We start from the raw sequence: 19,882 nt of genomic DNA, 5'->3' as shown, positions 1-19,882 counted from the left end.
AAATAAACTATTTTTTATTAACTTATTCTTCCCCAACTCTCAATTATTATATTGAGTAGGGCTTGGGATATTCGCAACCATAAACGTGTTGTGTGGCCTATTCCAATAAGTTTGCTTAATTTGTAAGTCTTAGGTTTGATTAGACTTAGATTAATTAATTGTCACCATCAACAGAGACATTAAAATGGATATTCGTGCCTTGTGATCTTGTGCTTAATTAATTATCATTGAGGTCTCTTAAGGATAATTCAAAAGCCAACGTAGATGAGTAAATTTAGTCCTAACTTTTGACAGCTACGTCAACATGAGAGTGGTCGTAACTTTAACACGTTTTTTGTTAATCAAGTTTCATACAATCACTCTAACTTTCTAGCCTCTAGGGCATTGTTTGGCTTTTTCAAAAGTGGACAACAATTATCTAATTTGACAAGGCTACTCTATTCTAGTTTTTTGAATACTCACTCAAAATAAATTATTTAACAAACAAATCATAACACCAATAATTCTATTCTTACTTTGTTTAGGAATATTTAGACACAATATGTGCATAGTTTTTGCAGAGACAGAAGCTAACTTATATTTTGACAAAATAAGTTGATTTTTATTGTTATTTCATGTAAAGTGTTAATAGTTAAGTAATTAAATTTACCTTTTCCTATCAACTTAAGTTTTTGGAACAATTGATAATTTAATATAGTATCAGAGCCAAAGGTCTTGGAATCGAACCTTGACTCCGTCATATCATCCTCCATTTCAATTAAATATTCTACGTGTTGAGCTTCACCTATTAACCATAGTTTTTGAGACAATTGATAATTTAACATAAAGTAAATTGATTTAACGCACTAATGTTATTTTCCATACATGAATATTTTTGTGCAAAGGCTTTGTGAAAGTATTTATTGGAAATTGAAAGTTAACGTTTTAAATGCATGTTCTTAAAGAATATTACATGTTTTACCTACTAAGCTTTGTGAAATTACCTCTCTACCTACCTGTAAATTCATTTCAAGTCCTATAAGAGCATTTTTATTGGTTTATGTATATTTTCATGTGAAATAGGTAATTAAGTAACAACTTTTCAAGTATCCATACATTCGATTATCTAAATTTCTACTCTATTTATTTATTAAAATAATCTTTTTACAATTTTTTATTCCCACAAAAATTAGACCTGCAAATTCTCATTCACACAAATCTTCATTCACACATGGCTTCTTTTACAATTTGTCTGTGATTTTCATGGTTGCTTTCGTCTTCTTCTGCAATGGAGTTCACACGTGGCTTTTTTTTTTTCCACACAAATGCAAAACCCATCGTAGTGTGATTTTCATGGTGGGTCAAGGGTTTCTTTTGTAATGGGTTTTTGTCTTCTTCTGCAAAATTTGACTGAGATTTTTCCAAACTTCTCTCCTTCGAAACCCCACCTCAAATTTCCCAAGTCAATAGCTGTTTAGAGGAATTTAGAGTAGACCAATGGGTTACCACGTCTGTGGATGGAGGGACCCATGGTCGTGAAGTGTAGGACCCAATATGTGGTACTAAAAAAAGTTATAATGTAAAAGTAATTAATGTTATTTATACTCTTATGCGATTGTTATACAACTATGATGAAGTGGCCGTAAAAATTAGTAGTTAATTTTTCTCTTTTACGAGCCATTGTCAATTTAAAAGCCGATTTTAACTGTAATGTTATTTTTATTATATGACAATCGTATAACATTCTACTAAATAATATTACTCATCATTTAATTTAATGCTTCATGGATAAAATTATTTCAGACTGGCCATGAATAAATTAATTTGAATAATAGGCTTTTTCAACCGAGGGTTTACAATCTCTTACTTCATACGGGCTGGCAGTAAATGAAGTAATTTGGAGTTAATTAGCAAATCGAAAATCATGTGGTTTGAAAATGAATGATGTTGATACAGTGCACGCTAGGTCTATAATGCCTAGCTGGGCAAGGCTTAGGTGCGGTAGTGCAAAACTACCGCACCATGCAGTAGTCCAAAACTGCACCGTTTGGTGCAGTTTTGAGCAATAAAAAATTCAAAACTGAACCAAACGGTGTAGTTTTGGGCTGGGAAAAAATAGGTTTTTTAAAAAATATAACAAACAATTATTTAAGAATTAATATTTTTAGTTTTTAAATATTTTTCTTTTTCTTTTTCTTTTTCTTTAAAAGAACTATTTGTTTATTGCTCAAAACTGCACCAAACGGTGCAGTTTTGGACTACTGCATGGTGCGGTAGTTTTGCACTACCGCACCTAAGCCTTGCCCATGCTTAGAATCCTTTAGAATAGTCAAAAGTCAAAGTAGCACGTTGGTGGTGGCGGGAAACTACCTCTAGTGCTTAATTAGCGGAGAATATGAGTAGTAAAATAGGAAGAATGTGACTAATGAATATGAATAGAACACCTTGAGCTACTCTAGGAAATTTCCACTTCTTTGGCTTGACATGGATAATTGTAGGGCATATGCTACTCAATTATTATTATTATTATTATTATTATTTGCTTACCTTAAAGGACTAGATAAGACCAAGACCAAACAAAAAAAAAAAGAAAAAAAAAAGGGTAAAATGGGGTATCTTGGGCCTAAATTCAGCCCAAAAATTTTCAGGCCTCAGAATCTCATCTGAGTCTAATTTTATAGATAATTTGTCATATACAAGACCCCACCCTTCATCGGGTCCAGCTATTGATGAAGGAAGAGAGCCATCTCTGACACGTAGTACATTAATTTGACGACACCTACAAAACATTTGTTCGTTTAAAGATGGTGGATAACAGAATTTCTTAAGAAGATTAATTATAGCATTCTCAATGGAGGAGCTATATTTTTATGTAAAATAGCTTCTAAAAAATCATTTTTATCTAGTTTAGCTAAGCCATTTTTAAATGTCTCTACATCTGATTAGCTATATTTCTATCTATTCTATTAAAATATTATTAAAAGTAAGAAAAATTTTGGGAAAAAGAGAACATGTGAGAGGAAAAATAGAAAAAATTTTGAGAAAAAGAGAACATGCAGAGAAAAAGTAGGAAAAGATTTGAGAAAAAGAGAAAACATGTGAGAAACAATGAAAAATAAAAAAGCTCCCTTGAAAAGTGCGGCTACATTTAGCTTTTTTTTTTAGCTCTTCCAATCAAATATCTATTTTACATTTTCTTTTGGCTAATCCAATGTGAAAGTTTTTTTACACATTTAAAGAGCCATTTTAGATAAAAGTAGCATTTGACTCTTTCATTGGAAATGCTCTTAACGAGGTAGATAAGTACAATATTTATAGCTACACACGTACATTTCTCCCTTTTTATACTCATTTTTACTATCTTTTAAGTGACTTTTAAAATTATTATTAAATTGAGGATGAATATCTAAACTTAAGTTGACACGTGTAATATTTGTTTTGGGTTTACGAGCTCCCTTCCTTATCTGGTGGAACCCAATTGCGCTAAGCCCCAAAGTATTTTTTTTTTTTTTTTTCCTATTTTTGGTCGGAGAAATGTAGAACTTGGTATCATTCCTTGTTTGTTAAGTCAAACCATGCTTTATAGATGGGCCATTGTATTCACCAACATAAAGCCCACTAATTGCATGGCGGGCCATATGTCGCTTCATGGTCCTAAAGATTGGACTCGTGGTGGATCCCACCACCCCACTTATTGATCCGTCAAACTGTTCGTGATTTGGCTTACGCTAAGCCAACAACCATTTCAGATGGACCCACTCACAGTCCCAAATACCAAAAACACCCCCAATCGGGGCCCACGATCTAATTAATCAAATGTCCCACCTTTCACCTTTGCAACCTCATAATCGGGGTGCACAGTTTTCCTGTGCTCCTGAGCATCACAGTAGAATAACCCGGCTCGATCAATTAAAAAATGTTGACCAAAACGGGGAGTCGTCCTTTCAGTCTACGACGAATCATCGCGGAAGCAGACATCTCTCATATTCTTCATTCATATCATCGTATGGGCGGCCTAACCTGACATTCGGCACCACTCTCACTCGACGCGTGAGGCCACTCTCCAATCCGAAGGCTAACACGGGTTAGATCTCAGTGGGTCCCACTTCATCAGCGACTAAAACAGAAGCGCGTGAAAAGTTATCGCGTGACCTCGATTTCCTCTTCCTCTTTCTGAGAATCGCATAATTTTGTTCACAAGCTTACGTCAGCATACCGAATCACGATGACGTCTTGCCCACGTGAATTTCACCTCACAGGTTCATCGAAGGGCTCAAAAAGACCGTCTATAACAATAAAACGAAAAGTCGTCACCAGCAGAACAGCACCGCACCGCACCGAACCAAAGAAGCAAAGAATATAAACGGGTTGAAACGGGTTGAGCCATTAAAGGCGGTGACAGCAACCAGACCCATAAACTTCTAAATATGGAAAAAGAGAAAAGGAAGAGGGGTGGTGAAGAAGAAGGGGATCAGGGAGGGAGGAAGAAGAAGGTGAAGGAGGTGCCGACGGAGGAGGAGGTGGAGGAGTTCTTCGCGATACTGCGGCGGATGAAGGTGGCGGTGAAGTACTTTGAGAGATCGGCTGGGGTAAATGGGGAGGGGTGGAGGGCGGCCTTGGAGACAGACGAGGTTGTGCTGGTGGAGGACGATGAGGAAGGGGTTGTCGTTGTCGGAGGGGACGACGATGATGGACATGATAAAGGTGGTGGGATGATGAAGATGAAGATGAAGTGGCCGGCGCCGGCACCGGAGGAAACTGAGGGTTTGGATTTGAACGCCGCCGCTCCGGAGGATACAGAACATGTGGAGGACATGAGTAGCAAACTGCTATAGTTCCCCCGGCTGAACATCGGAAAAGGTTGTCTTTTGGTGTTTTCTGATCCACTCTATTTTGTTCTTGGTTTTTCTTTTTTCTTTTTAAAATTTTTATTATCAATAATTAATTAATTAATTGCTTATTTAGACACTATACTCACTGTGACCCTTTCTTTTGTGGATTCGTTGTTAATTTGATTCGTTGACCACCCTTTCCTTTTATTGATTCGTTGTTAATATGACCCTTTGGGCTTTGAGCATGCATACGGTTGTTTCAGTCGTTAACGGTATAAACGGTATGCATGAAAGATGTATAATTATTATTATTTATTTTTTTCTTCCAGGGGTTACGATCGGACATCACTAGTTAAATCTCCTCATCTTTATCTTTCTTTTGTTAACATTGCAGTGCATTTCTTTTTTCTGTTGGTTTTGTTTTCTTTTGAAGAAAGAAAAATATAAAAAAAACCCTCTTAACTAACAGCTGTGTACTAACGAGGGTTTACGATAGAGTCCCACAATATTCAAATGGTAATAAACTAGTTCATCAAACTATCAAAATATATAAAAAATGTCACTTATTTTTTTATATTTCTATAATACCCATATTCTTTTAAAAAATAAAATAATAAAATAATTGTAAAATAAAATCAAACAACTTTTTTTTTTTAATGGAATTCGACTTCAAGGACTAAATTGTTTTTTTTTTTTTTTTTTAATATTTCAATAACCGTTGATTTTACTTTCAAATTATGACATAAATCAATTTGTAATTTAGGCTAACTCCAGTGATTAATTATTTATTTATTTTTAAAAAAAATATATATTTGACTAATTATTTATTTATTTTAATTTTAATTTTAATTTTTTTTTAAAAAAAATTGGTTGGTTTGTTTTTTTACAATTATTTTATTTGTTAAAAAAATAAGGGTATTATAGAAATATAAAAGTTAATTGGCATCTTTGATATATTTGGGTAGTTTGATAGGCTACTTTAGTACATTTTAAACATTATGAGGCTCTATCTCAAATGGCTGTTAGATTGTTGGGCTTTTTTATATTTTTTCCTTTGAAAAAATTTCACAAATGATCTCTGAACTACTGCGCGTTTTGAGAAGACCTCATTAAATTTAAAAAACTCTCAATTTTACCCATTGAATTTTTAATTTGATGTAATTTATTCATCCGTAAATTTTTATCGTTAAATCATAACGGAAACCCCTAAAAGACAAAATTACTCTTCGATTTTTTTTTTTTTTTAAATTGAAAAAAATGAAAAAAAAAAAAAAAATTGAAAAAAGGTCATAAGGTGGCCCAATTGTGGGTTACCTTGTGAATTTTTTTTTTTTTTTTTTTTTTATAAAATTTTTGTTTAAATTTTGAAATTAATAGTAATTATATCACTTTTAACGTCTAAAAATTGGCAGACGGAGTAAATTGCATTAAATTAAAAGTTTAGATGATGAAATTAAAAATTTAAATTTAGAGAGGTTTTCTGAAAACGTAATGTACTTTATGAATTTTTTCTTTTTCTACTTTTCTTAGTGGAAGGAAGAAATTTTGATTTTAAAAGTTGTGACTTGTGTTCCCTTTAATGATTTAAATATATTCGGAAGGTGGAATGATGAGTGATGATAACTATAAAATGAGTGCTAGCTAGGTGTCATCTGGGTTAGACTTAGGATTTTTTTATTTTTTTTATTTATTTATTTTTTTGAAGAGGAACAGGAAATGAACCAGAGATCCAGGTACTTATATCGCAAATGTATTTTTGTCTTTTGATAGTAAAAAAATATAATTTATATATAATTAACTGAATATTCTTCTTAAGAGTATCCTAATTCATCAAAAAGGTTAATAGGTAAATTCGTAATCAATGCCTTAATTAATGGGCCATTTGGATTTGAGAGCATTAGCAATATAGAGATAAAAAAAAAAATTAAAAATTAAAATTAAAAATCAAGCAATAGCTTTTGTAAGCATTGGGAATCCTATTATAAGTATGAAGGGAATGCTAGGTGTTTTATTGATCTTAGGTGTATATTATTTTTAAAAGAAATAAAAGAGAAACTGACCCTTATTTTTCTCACTTGAGTTTTTGAAAATAATACCCCCTAGAACAAGGGACATTTAGCATTTTCCTAAGGATAAAAATCCTTGATAATTTTGACTACCTTAAATCAAATATAAAGAAAATTTGATTATCGTAAATTAAGGGATATAGTTTGTATTTAATGCTTGTTTTACTCAAATCAAATATAAATGAAATATGTATCTTATAAAACTTTAACGTATGGATGTAGGCCATAGAACCACATTAATCTATGTATCTTTCCATTATTTCTTTAAATTATTATGAGATGCTATACGGTATCAGAGCAAGATGTCATGAGTTTGAACTTTGATTGTACAATTTACTCTATTTTAATTAAATATTTCACTTGTTGGATCAGATATTAAAAAGAGTTTGACCCCATACATGAGGGAAAGTTAAAGTATTTGATTAAATGATTAAATTTACATCTTCTTATCAACTTAAGCTTTTTGGACAAGTAATGATTTTAGTTGGTATCAGAATCAAAAGGTTTGAGTTTGAATCTGATCTCAATCATTCACCCTAATTTTAATTAAATATTTTACATATTGAGCATCACCTATTAAAAAGGAAGTTTGAGCTCATACTTGAGAAAAAATGTTAAAGTATTTGATTAAATTATTAAATTTACCTATTTCTATAAGTCAAAGTTTTGTGGTCAAGTGGTGATTTAACTTGGTATCAGATCAAGAGGTCATGAGTTCAAACTCTAATTTTACAATTTACCTCAATTTAAATTAAATATTCTACTTGTTGCGCCTCATATGAGGAGAGAGTGTTATAGTATTTGATTAAATGATTAAATTTAAAGGTTTGATACAGACACAACACAAACCCAACTCATGGTCAACTTCTCTTCTACGTGTAAAAAAAATTTGAATTTTAAACCAAACAAATTGTAATTTTTCCCAAATTTTCAAAATCCCAAAATCCTCTCTCAATTTTTTTTTTTTTAGATGACACGTGGGAGAGAAGTTGGCCATAAGTTGAATTTGTGTTGTGACCTTAACATTTTCTTTATTTATCTATTCCTATCAGTTTTTAAGCTCTTGGCCATTGTAAAAGCACAAATCAATGTTGCGTCCCTCATATCGCATAACCTCATTTTCTTGTGAATGTAGTTAGGGAACTTGTATTTTATAAAAAATTAATATTTGAAAAATATTACACTTCCCAAAAAATTGTTCTAAAATGATATGTTACAATCACATGAGATTTATTACTTTAGAAAATGTGTCACCATCTCAATTGATGATAACACATCACTTGGGTATCAACTTTTGGGAAGAAATTTTAGTAAGGGTAGCATTGCTCATAATATTTTAATGATATATGCAAAGATAAGAGAAGATATTGTGGAGTGTATTTAGATAGGGAAGCAAAAAGTAATTTGTTTCCTAAATTTAGGAAAAATCAAATAGAAGCTTGTGCTAATATTCTAACCAGATCGATGCTTAGAAAATACAGTGTTACAAAAAAAAAAAAAAAAAAAAAAAAAAAAAAAAGAAGCCAAATGATATATGCATGATTGGCGCTTGAACAATAGCATCTACCTCCTTATAACCTCTTATCTTTCCCAAATATAGGAAAAATCTAATAACAAAAATAACAAAAAGTCACATGCAACAAGTCATATCTTATTAGAGCATCTCCAACAGCTTAGTTACAAGACCAATATTAATTATATTTAGCTATTCTTGCTCTTTTTTTAGTTCAAATAGAGTAGCTTGTCATTAGCTAAGATAGTTACATTGCTACAGTGAATAGCAATTTGGAGCTATTTATGTAGCACCCTAGATAAATAAAATATTGTTTATTTTTCTTTTGTTTATTATTTCTTTATTTCACATTTTTTCACCCAACATCTTTTATTTTTTTTGAACACTTTTTCACATCTGCTACGTGTCTCTCTCAAACACAAAATTTATCTCTCTCGCTCACAAAATTTCTTCACACAGTTAGATGAAAAAATTGAATGCAGAAAAAATTTATTTCATGGAAACACACGGATAGAAACAAATCAATTGTAGTTGGATGAAAAAATTTAATGCAAAAAATATTTATTGCATAAAAACACTCTGATGGAAACAAATCAATTACAGTTGGATGACAAAATTTATTTATGTTATTAATTTTAAGAATTAGTACCTGCATGTGAGATGGATGTTCACCATATGTGTTTATTTTTGTTCTTATGAATAATTTCTATATATGTGTTTGTTTTTCCTTTTAATTAAGTGTTGGCAATAATATAATAAAAAAAGAATGAGAAATAATATTTTAAAACAAGTAGAGAATAAAATAGAGAATCTGTTGGAGTGTGTAGTGAAAAAACAATAGCTAACGTAAAGAATTGTACTTTTTTACTAGGTAAAATACCTAATGCTGTTGGAGATGTTTTTTAGGAACGTTATAGTGCTTTAGCTTTCCCTATAGCTCATCTTTCAAATATTTTAACACAATATTTCTCTCTCCCCTCTCATCTCTCTTTTTTTTTTGCTTTTTATGGGAGATTTTGTTAGATTTTTGTTAAAAATAATGAGGGTAAATAGGAAACTTGTATTTTTTATAAAGACATAATATTTTAATGGTATGAGAAAAAAAAAAGAAAGAGAGTTATTATGGAGTGTATTTAGATAAAAAAAAAAAGTAAAAAGTAATTTTAATACCCAAATTTAGAAAAAAAAAATTAAAAAGAAGTTGTTGCTAGTGTTCTTAGAATGAGAATGATAAGTCTTAAAATAATAATAATAATAATAATAATAATAATAATAATAATAATGTGTTAAAAATAGAAAAATAATTCAAATTTGACTTGGAACGAAAGTCTTAAAAAATTAAAAAAATTTTTTTAAAAAAATCTTTGTCTAACAAGTAGTGCATGCTATTTGTTGTCTTGGAACGAAAGTCTTAAAAAATTAAAAAATTAAAAAAAAAAACTTTGTCTAACAAGTAGTGCATGCTATTTGTTGATGTGTGAAACTATATAAGTAAAAAAGAGATGAGTAATGCTACACACACTCATAATTTCTCATACTCAGAGATGGAGTTGGGGGTGACCAGTATAGGCCAAAGCCCCCCAACTCGTTCAATAAAAAAAAAAGAATTTAGGGTAAAATATAATTTTCAGCCAATTGGCCTTATTCATAAAATTTTGTGGCCCTACCAAAGAAGGCCAAGCTGAGGGCTAGTTATTTTGGGAGTAGCAGTTTGGAGAAAGTAGTGAATGAAGGGTTTTGGGGGCTTGAATGAGGAGAAATGGAGAGAGGTTTTGGAGCGAGAGAGGAAATGAGGGCATAATAGGGAGGTAGTTGAAGAAGAGTAAGAGACTTACAACAAGTCCTTGGCCTGGTCTGAGAAACGAGAGTGAATGGTTGAGTGGGAGTGGAAGTGAGATGGGTTTAGGTGAGTGAGTTCCAAAAATGGAGATGAAGGGTTAAGCGTTTAACTCAAGCAAATTGGGCGTGTAACTCAAAGTGAAAGAAAGCAAAGAAACTTGCTTTTGGAGGAATGAAGTCTCAACTTCGTTCTCATTGTATATATAGGCAAAGAGTTACAATTGTAATCAAGTTTGACAAACCCAAACTTGATACAAACTAGGAGACCTAATTCAATACAAACTAGTAGAACAAATACAACTAGAACACTAAAGAGAAGAGATAAGAACAACTATAAGGATAATGCTAAAAGATAAGAACAACTTTAAAACAGACTCTATTGGTTCCTTAACAGCCCCCCTCAAACGAATGGGAGGGGGAGTGACCATGAGTTTGTCTCTGAGGAAAAAGAAATCGAGAGGAGGTAAGGCCCTTTGTAAAGATGTCAGCACATTGATCTTGAGTTCGGATGTAGCTAGCACAAAGATCTTTGTGAAGAATTTTCTCACGGATGAAGTGATAGTCAACTTCTATATGCTTGGTACGATCAAGGTAGATGGGATTAGAAGCTAAAGCAATAGCTCCTATGTTATCACACCAGAGTACATGAGGATCATGGAGAGAAACTTGCAATTCTTTGAGTAGCATTCGAAGTCATGAGAGTTCAGCAACTGTAATGGCCATTGCACGATATTCAGCCTAGGTGCTAGATCTCGAGACAACAGGCTGCTTCTTGGCATGCCAAGATACTAAGTTGGAGCCGAAGAAAACACAATACCTTGTAGTGGATCTGCGATCAAGAGGATCCCCAGCCCAGTCAGAGTCACAATATGCCTGAAGTTGAAGAGGACCTGGAGTGAAGTGAAGGCCATGATCTAGTATGCCTTTGAGATACCTTAGAACTTTTTTAGCAGCCTTCATATGTTCTGTAGTTGGACAATGGAGAAATTGACACAGTTGATTGACAGTGTAGGCTATGTCAGGTCTTGTGAGTGTGCAGTATTGTAAAGCTCCAATGATATGACGATAGGTTGTGGGATCTGGTAGAGTATGACCATTAAGCTTGGTGAGCTTCTTGCCTGAAGTGCAGGGTGTGACATAGGGCTTTGCTACAAGCATTTGCACACGATCAAGTAAATCAATAAACCTTGATTTAGATGTAAGCCAGTTTTGTCACGAAGGACATGGATGCCTAGGAAGTATGAAAGGCAGCCAAGATCTTTAAGCTTAAATTCCATTTGAAGGCCGTGGATGAGAGTCTCCATGATAGATGAATCTGTACCTGTTACTATGATATCACCAACATATATCAGTATGTAAATATGAACAGAGCCTTGATGAAACATAAAAAGAGAGGTATCTACTAAGGATCCAACAAAACCAAGATGGAGAAGAGCTTGTGACAATCTATGAAACCAGGCTCGTGGGGCTTGCTTTAGACCATAAAGGACCTTTTTGAGCTTACAAACATGATTTGGAAAAGCTGCATCAACAAAACCAGTAGGTTGCTCCATAAGGACTTCTTCATTCAAGTAACCATGAAGGAAAGCATTAGAGACATCCAATTGCTTGAGGGGCCAATTGTAGTGGATTGTTAAGGAAAGCAGGATCTGTATAGTGGCTGGTTTGATAACTGGACTAAAGGTTTCAGTGTAGTTAATACCATCTCTTTGTTGGAAACCCTTAGCCACTAGTCTTGCCTTGTATATTTCAATAGTGTCATCTGATTTTTCCTTTAGCCGAAAAACCCACTTATTCTTGATGATGTTTCAATGTGAAGGTCTAGGGCAGAAAGACCAAGTACCATTGTCAACTAAAGCTTGAAGTTCACTTTCCATTGCAGCAAACCATTTAGGGTTAGAAACAGCTTGAGCAAATGTGGTAGGGATAGAAGGCATGGGTGTAGCATGAAAGGATTTTAGTGGATGCTTGGTTGATTTTAAGGATAGGAATAGCTGATAGTTGGGAAAAGACTTAGGTTTGGAGTTTCCAGTCATAGATCTTGTGACAATATGAGGAGAGGCTGGTTCAGTAGGTGCAGGCAAAAGCTGAAGTAAGGATTGATCTAGGTGGGGGATAGGATCAGGGGTAGGTGGTAGTAATTCGGTAGTAGGGGTAGTCAGGGGAGTGTTTCGATCTAGAATAGGTACTTGTGCTGGGGAAGGCAATGTGACTGGAGTTGAGGTAGGAACAGTAATAGAGTCAGAATTATTCATAGAGTAAAAATGAGGAGGATCAAGAACAATACCTATAGGGGAAGGATCTGATCCGTTAGGGGATGAAGATGCTGCTCTATTCTGTGCAGAGAACACCAATTCATCAAAAATAACATGTCTAGAGACATATACACGATTGGAGATGGGATCAAGACACTTGTAACCCTTTTGGTGGGTACAATATCCAAGGAAGATGCATTGTTTGCTTCTGAATTCCAATTTGTGTTTGGCATAGGGTCTTAAGAGAGGATAACAAGCACAACCAAAAGTTTTTAAAAAGATGTATTCTGGCTCCTTGTTGTAGAGTTTGGTGAAATGACTTAAATTTTGGAGAGTAGGGGTATGGAATCTATTGATGAGATACACGGCAGTACTGACAGCTTCAACTTAGTATTTAGAAGAAAGGTGGGATTGAGCTAGGAGACTAAGACCAGATTCAATGATATGCCTATGTTTTCTTTCTGAAACTCCATTTTGTTGAGATGTATGTGGACATGTGACTCGATGAAGAACACCATGTGTTGACAGAATTTTAGTAAAGTTATGAGAGGTGTATTCACCACCCCCATCTGTTTGAAGTTGTTTAATTTTAAGGGAAAATAAATTTTCTATCAAACACTTGAATTTAACAAAGGTTTCAAAAACATGTGATTTGAGTTTTAGAGGAAATAGCCAGGTGTATCTAAAGAAATCATCAATAAAGATAACATAACATTTGCTTCTATTGATTGAAGATAAAGGAGAAATCCATACATCACTATGAATAAGCTCTAATGGAGCAGTGGTAATACGACTTGACTCAATAAAGGGTAAATTTTTACTCTTTCCTAATTGACATGAAACACAAATAGATTGACTCGACTTAATTGAATACACAGGAAGGTAGTAGTTATGAAGCAGATGCTGCAAGATTTGATGACTTGGATGCCCTAAACGGTTGTGTCAAACTGAAGAAGACACCCTGATCCCAATTTGTGATGTAAATGCTCTGACTTTATTTCTGGTAAAGTGTTGTAGCCTTAATGGGTAAAGACCATCTTCACTTGCCCTTTGTAGGAGGATCTTCCCTGTGAGGTTGTCCTTAATCAAGAAATAGGTATCAGTTAGTTTAAAATGACAATTATTGTCACGGCAAAATTTATTTATTGAAAGTAAATTTGTTGTAGCATCAGGACAATGCAAAATATTTTTAAGATGTAGGAGTTGATTTGAGCGAAGAAAAGGGGAAGAGCCAGTGTGGGAGATACCAAGTCCACTACCATTACCTACTGCTACTGTCTCATTACCCTGATATGGTTGCTGCAGAGTTAGATTTTCCAAGTCATTAGTGATGTGAGTATTGGCTCCACTGTCAGCAAGCCATTCATCTTCATCTTGTAGATCGTTGGATTGGGAAACCATTACAGCAAGTTCATATGGTGGATGTCGTCCTTGGAATGAATAATCCATGCGATGAAAGCAGTTCAATGCTTGATGATTGGAGTGGCCACATATCTGACAAAGAGGTCTGTTGGATGAGAAGATGCTAGGTTGAGAATTTCTCCTTGGAGTGTAGTTATTTCTCCTTGGAGTGTAGTTGTTGGGAGAATTGCTTCTTGGAGTGTAGTTGCTGGCGCTTCCAGTAATAGTTTTTCCTTGGGAGAAAGCAGGGGTTGGGAGTATACCAGGAGATCCGTTGAAAGTCTTCTTTGAGGGATATGAGTTTCTGTAATTGGAGAAATGTTTCCTTTGGTTGTTGAATCTCTGTTTGTAACCTGGCTTCTGAGCAGTCATGGCAAAGGATTGTGGTTCATCAGTGGCAGCCTGATGTTCAATGAGTTGTTCGTGTCCAAGTAATTCAGACTGAAATTCTTCAAGAGACATAGTGGTATTCTTTGGTATCATGGAGTAGGTCATGACAAAAGAATTTAGGTGGAGCTTAATCCACCTATGATGTAGGATACAAGGTCATCATCAGTGATGGGGCAGCCGGCTATAGCTAGCTGGTCAGCCAAGGATTTTGCACTTCGAATAAAGGTAACACATGAATTATTACCTTGTCTGAGAGTCTGAAGTTGGTGTCTCAATTGAGTGACGTGAGACCATGATGGAGAAGCATAACGAGTGGCAAGGGTTTTCCATACTTCATTGGAGGTTTTACACCCATAAATAGTAGGAACCAGTTGAGCAGTTAAGGTTGCAATGAACCAACTGAGAATACATTGGTCTTTCTTTTCCCAGAGAATATATTCCGGATTTGGGACATCAGGAGTAGTTTTGTACGGAGACGATGGAATAAGCTTTGGTGGGCATGGCTCAGAGCCATCAACAATGCCCATTAAGCTGTTAGTTTTGAGGATGGGCTTAAATTGAAACACATATCCGAGATAGTTGCTGTCATCAAGCTTGGATTGACAGAGATGCGCAATGTTTGGCATTGTGAAGGATAGAGCGGCATCGTTGGATTGCGTCATGAGTGCAGTATCAAGGACACGGCAAGGAGATGCGGCTATGATCTGGTGCAGCAAGGAGAAGAACATCAATGAGGCTGTAATTTGGTGCAACAAGAAGAAAGAAAGTAGGTGCGGTAATCTAGTGCAGTGCAGCAATTTGGTGCAGTACAGCAAGTGCGGCAAGAGAAGAGGTGACTGAGGGCAGCAAGAAGAGCTGCGAATTTGCCTGGAGAAGAAGTTGATTCCGTTGAAGAAGGCCCAAAAATTTGAGAGGGTCAAGGATCTTATTGGGAGGGGTATGAACCGTAAGGCTCTGATACCATGAAAGAAAGCAAAAAAACTTGCTTTTGGAGGTATGAAGTCTCAGCTTCGTTCTCATTGTATATATAGACAAAGAGTTACAATTGTAATCAAGTTTGACAAACCCAAACTTGATACAAACTAGGAGACCTAATTCAATACAAAAAAGTAGAACAAATACAACTATGACACTAAAGAGAAGAGATAAGAACAATTATAAGGATAATGCTAAAAGATAAGAACAACTATAAAACAAACTCTATTGGTTTCTTAACACAAAGTAGGTGTTTGTCAAAATATATTTTAATATTTTGTGTTTCTAATGGGTAGCTCAATTGGTTAGGGATCACGCCTCATGAAGCGGAAGGCACTAATTTGAATCTCCTTCCCCTTTTTTCCTTATGCGAACATGTAAAAAAAAAAAAAATAATAATAATATTTTGCTTTGGCCCCTACCCATAATATGTTCGGGCTCCGTCCCTGCTCATACTAATTTCTCTATAGTCATAGGTGGCTTTTAAAACCACAACTGAATTAAAATCTAATAAAAAATGATCGCAAAATGATGATTTTAAAAGCCATTTATGAGTTTAGAAAAATAGATGTGAAAAATGTGAGTGTATATAGCATTACTCAAAAAAAAAAAAAAAAAAAAAAAAAAAAAGGTTTGTAATCCGGGCTTTGAAGTTAGCTTGTAAATGGTCCAACGCTCAAGGGAGGGGAAAAAAAACAAACAGGCGACATTTCAGAAATGAATGATGTTTTCAAACACATGTTCACTTTTGGACAGGTTACTTTCTCATTGGAAAATTTACGAATACCACCATTCCAACAATCACAATTTCATGACTTGGTTCAACAAATACGTGGGCAAAAAAACTCTTAAGCAACTTGAAAGGGTGCCATGGTGGGAAAGAAAGTTAGTTTTTTTTTTTTTTTTTTTTTTTTTGGAAAAGTCCAAGCAGCCCCTCTAAGTTAAATTATTACTTAATTAATAATGTCTTCCTAAACTTTTAATTGGAACAATATTTCTCCTAAACTATAAAAAAAATAATAATAAATAAATAAATGACATTGATGCCCCAAGGTTAGCAAAAAGATGAAAATTACTTCAATAGACAAATATACTCCAATAAATTTCAACTTTAAGAAAAAAGAAAAAATTTTAAATTTCTACACCCTGTTTTTTTTTTTTTTTTTTTTTTTTTTAATTCAGTTTTAGTTTGTTTTTTATAATAATTTTTTATTTTATTAAGTGTATTTTCATTATTGTGGAAATATTGACAATTTCTAATAATTTTGGGAGAACATTATCAAGCAGGATTAAAAGAGGAACAAAAAATAGAGGTTGGTTTTGTAGTTGTCACTATTGTGCGTTTTAAAGTTATTCATAAGTGCACGAGTCGTTTGCAACATAGATTTTGCAAGGGCGAGGTTGAATCCATATAAAATTGTGTCGTGAAAATAAATTTCTATCTAAATTAATCCTATTTTAACCTAGTTCCAAATTTTGTGTGATTCCTCAAGAGTTACTGACAAAACTTTTCAAATTAATTAACTTGTAATTAACTCGGAAAACTACCCTAAACCCCTAAAACAACGAAAAATAGAAAAGTATAATCTACAATCAATGCCTTAAAAAAATATCTCTTAAACAATAGACAACCCAAAATCCCTGAAAGTTAATAACAACTAACTAGCAAAAAATACATCATTGAAGTTCATAAATGTTGAAATACAATAGAACTGCCTACAGTTCTTACTCCACATCCCTAACCGGATGAAAGATTCTTAGCTCCAACTGAAATCTAGTACCTACTAAACTATTTAACAAATAAATGTTTCACAAGTGAAAAGGTCGTAAAATAGATAAGTCCACGACTTAGTAAACAAACACCACACAAAAGTAAACCATGAAATAAGATGTTTCATTAGACTCAAAATGACTTTTTATGATATTATGCCCTTTAGAAGGTTTTCACAAAATTTTTATTTTTTATTTTTTTTAATTATGAATGCTAAGAAATTTTTTAAAAGCTCGAGGAATGAGTCCCTAAGAGGTAACTCAATTGACTAAGGACCAGCCTTAAGAAGTGAATGTCACTAGTTCGCATTCCTCCCCCCCTCCTCTTGTATGAACGTGTAAAAAAAAAAAAAAAAAAAAAAAAAACCCTTAAGGAATGAATGTTGAAATTCCTTAAATCCCATTATTTTTAAGACCTGCTTTTCTTTAAAAGAATTTTGGCCCGTGAATTACTTATGAACCCAAAATACTTGGCTTGGTTTTTTTAAGCCTATAATCCTCAACAAGTTCAAATTTGTGCAAATCAACTCCCAATTCTTATTTTTTTGTATTAAATTAACCACTTATTATTATTATTATTATTATTTAAAAAAAACAAAAAAAAAAAAAAACTCATTATAAAACTTTTTTTTTTTTTCAATTTTTATACAAAAAAATCAAAATTTTTATCCACTTTATATTACATAAATCACTTCCAAACTAAAACTTCCTACAAATTCGTTTATCAAACAAACCCTTTAAAAGAAAAGAACAAATTTAAGAGGAACAACATATAAAATTATAAATTAGAGAAGGCCAGAAGGGTAATGAGTAGTTTCATAAAAGGGTTAAACACTTTTTTACCCCCTTGGCTTAACAACTTTATTTTTTACTCTTTTGGTTTCATTTTATATCACAGACGGTACCTCAATAATGGTTAAAAACAAAGACGGTACCTCCGTTTAAATTCTGCCAAAAAATTGACGAAAATTTACGTCAACACACTTAAAAAATTGATATGTGTTTCTATACCTAATTAGAAATAAATAATAAATAAAATTTTTTAAAATTAAAATGATTAAAAACATAAAAAATTAATTTAAAAAACAATTTGGAAAAGGGGACTAGCTGGCCGGTTTGGGGAGTGGCAGAACCATTCCCAAGGGTCCTTGGGCTGGTTTGGTCACTCCCAACTTGCAAAAGGCGATGACCCAAACCACCCCCAAGGTTGTTGGGGGTAGTTCAGCCACCCCCATTTACATTGAGGTGGTTTCGACCACCTTAAATCAGCCGGTCTAGGGTTGTCGAACCCCCCCTCACCCCCCCCCCCCCCCCCCCCCCCCCCCCCAAAATGGCCCTTGGGGGTGGTTCGGCCACCCTCAAGGGTTAACCCTAATTTTTTTTTTTTTTTTTTTTTTTTTTTTTAAATTGACCTTTTGTGGTGGCCAAACCACCCCAAGGTGGTTCAGTCACCCCAGATCAGCTGGGCTGGGGTGGTCCGTTGTCCAAACTACCCCAGGCCAAATGGGGGTGGCTCGCGTTGGGGTGGTTTCGGCCACTCCATTTTGCAAGTTTGGCGGTCAAACCCCCCCCCCCCCCCCCCCGCCAAAGCTCCTTGGGGGTGGTTCGGTCACCTATTTTCGTTTGTTTGTTTGTTTTTTTTTTTTTTTTTTTTTTAATTATCTATATGGACAGATATCAATTTTTTAGGAGTGTTGATGTGGACTTCCCACCAATTTTTGAACGGAATTTAGACAGAAGTACCATATTCGTTTTTAACTATTATTGAGATACCATCTGTAATACAAAATAAAACAAAAGAGACAAAAAAAAAATAATAATAATAATAAAGTTATTAAATCACAAGGATAAAAAAGTATTTAATCTTTTATAAAATTATAAATATAAAATCATAATTTGGTTGCATACCTCCACCTTCTTGTTAATGCCGTCAACTCGGTGCTTTTTCCCATTCTTTTTATCCTTTTTATGATGACTCCTCTATCCCGTCTTTCTTTTCGTAACTCGGCTTGGTTCTCTGTAATGCAGCTGCAAGGAAGTCGCGAAACAAGTTTCTTGTCCTTCTTTTTATGATGCAACGCCGCATGTGATTGTCTATTTCTCTTCCACTTAAGTAGCTGTGGTATTTCTGCAAGACTGCAACTCTCTCTCTAATTATGGCCGGAGCCCTTCCTCTTTCTCTTTCTCTTTCTCTTCCAGCTGTTGGAGGGGGTTATGACGTATTCTTAGTTTTAGAAGCGAAAATACTTGCAAAACTTTTACTTTGCGTCAAAATGAAATCAAGACTTTCATGGACGACAAGCTTTGAAGCATAATGGAAATTTTACAGGCACTTCTCAAAGCCATTGAAGAGTCAGAAATTTCAATCATTGTGCTCTCTAAAAACTATGCACTTCTCCAAGCCATTGAAGAGTCAGAGATTTCAATCATTGTGCTCTCTAAAAACTATGCATTATCTCGATGGTGCATAAATGAGTTAATAAAAATCTTCAAGTGCAGAAAAACAAGGTGGCAACAAGTTCTACGAACAACGTAGATCCATCGGAAGTAAGGATTCAAACCAATAGTATTGAAAAACCATTTGCTGAACTTGAAGAAAAATTTAAGGATGATAAAATGAAGGTGAATGGATGGAAGACAGCACTAAGAGATGTGACCAATTTGTCGAGGATGAATTTGGGGAACAAGTATTTCTAACTACTCTTGCACCTTTCATTTTAATTTTTTTTTTCTTTTGTTTTGTTTATACGTGTTAGCTCAAACTTTATTTTAATAGATAAAGTCCAATACCTAAAATATTTAAAGAGGTGAATTATAGAGTCGGGTTCAAACTCATAACTTTTAGCTCTAATATCATGTTCA

At 34.0% G+C, this 19,882-nt stretch overlaps 1 protein-coding gene across 1 annotated transcript; it reads left to right on the top strand.

Annotated features, from left to right (window-relative positions):
• The first annotated feature begins 4,356 nt into the window (after positions 1–4,356).
• On the top strand, positions 4,357–4,943 carry LOC148584451 (uncharacterized). Its single transcript, XM_088518649.1, has one exon. It carries the CDS (start codon positions 4,407–4,409, stop codon positions 4,812–4,814), a length of 408 nt encoding a protein of 135 aa, XP_088374775.1. The 5' UTR covers positions 4,357–4,406; the 3' UTR covers positions 4,815–4,943.
• Positions 4,944–19,882: the final 14,939 nt, after the last annotated feature.

Source organism: Corylus avellana, chromosome 7 (genome assembly GCF_965113065.1).
Source record: "Corylus avellana chromosome 7, dhCorAvel1.hap1.2, whole genome shotgun sequence".
Taxonomy (NCBI): Eukaryota; Viridiplantae; Streptophyta; class Magnoliopsida; order Fagales; family Betulaceae; genus Corylus; species Corylus avellana.
The sequence above is the reverse complement of the archived record's forward strand: the minus strand, read 5'-3'. Positions and strand labels throughout refer to the sequence as shown.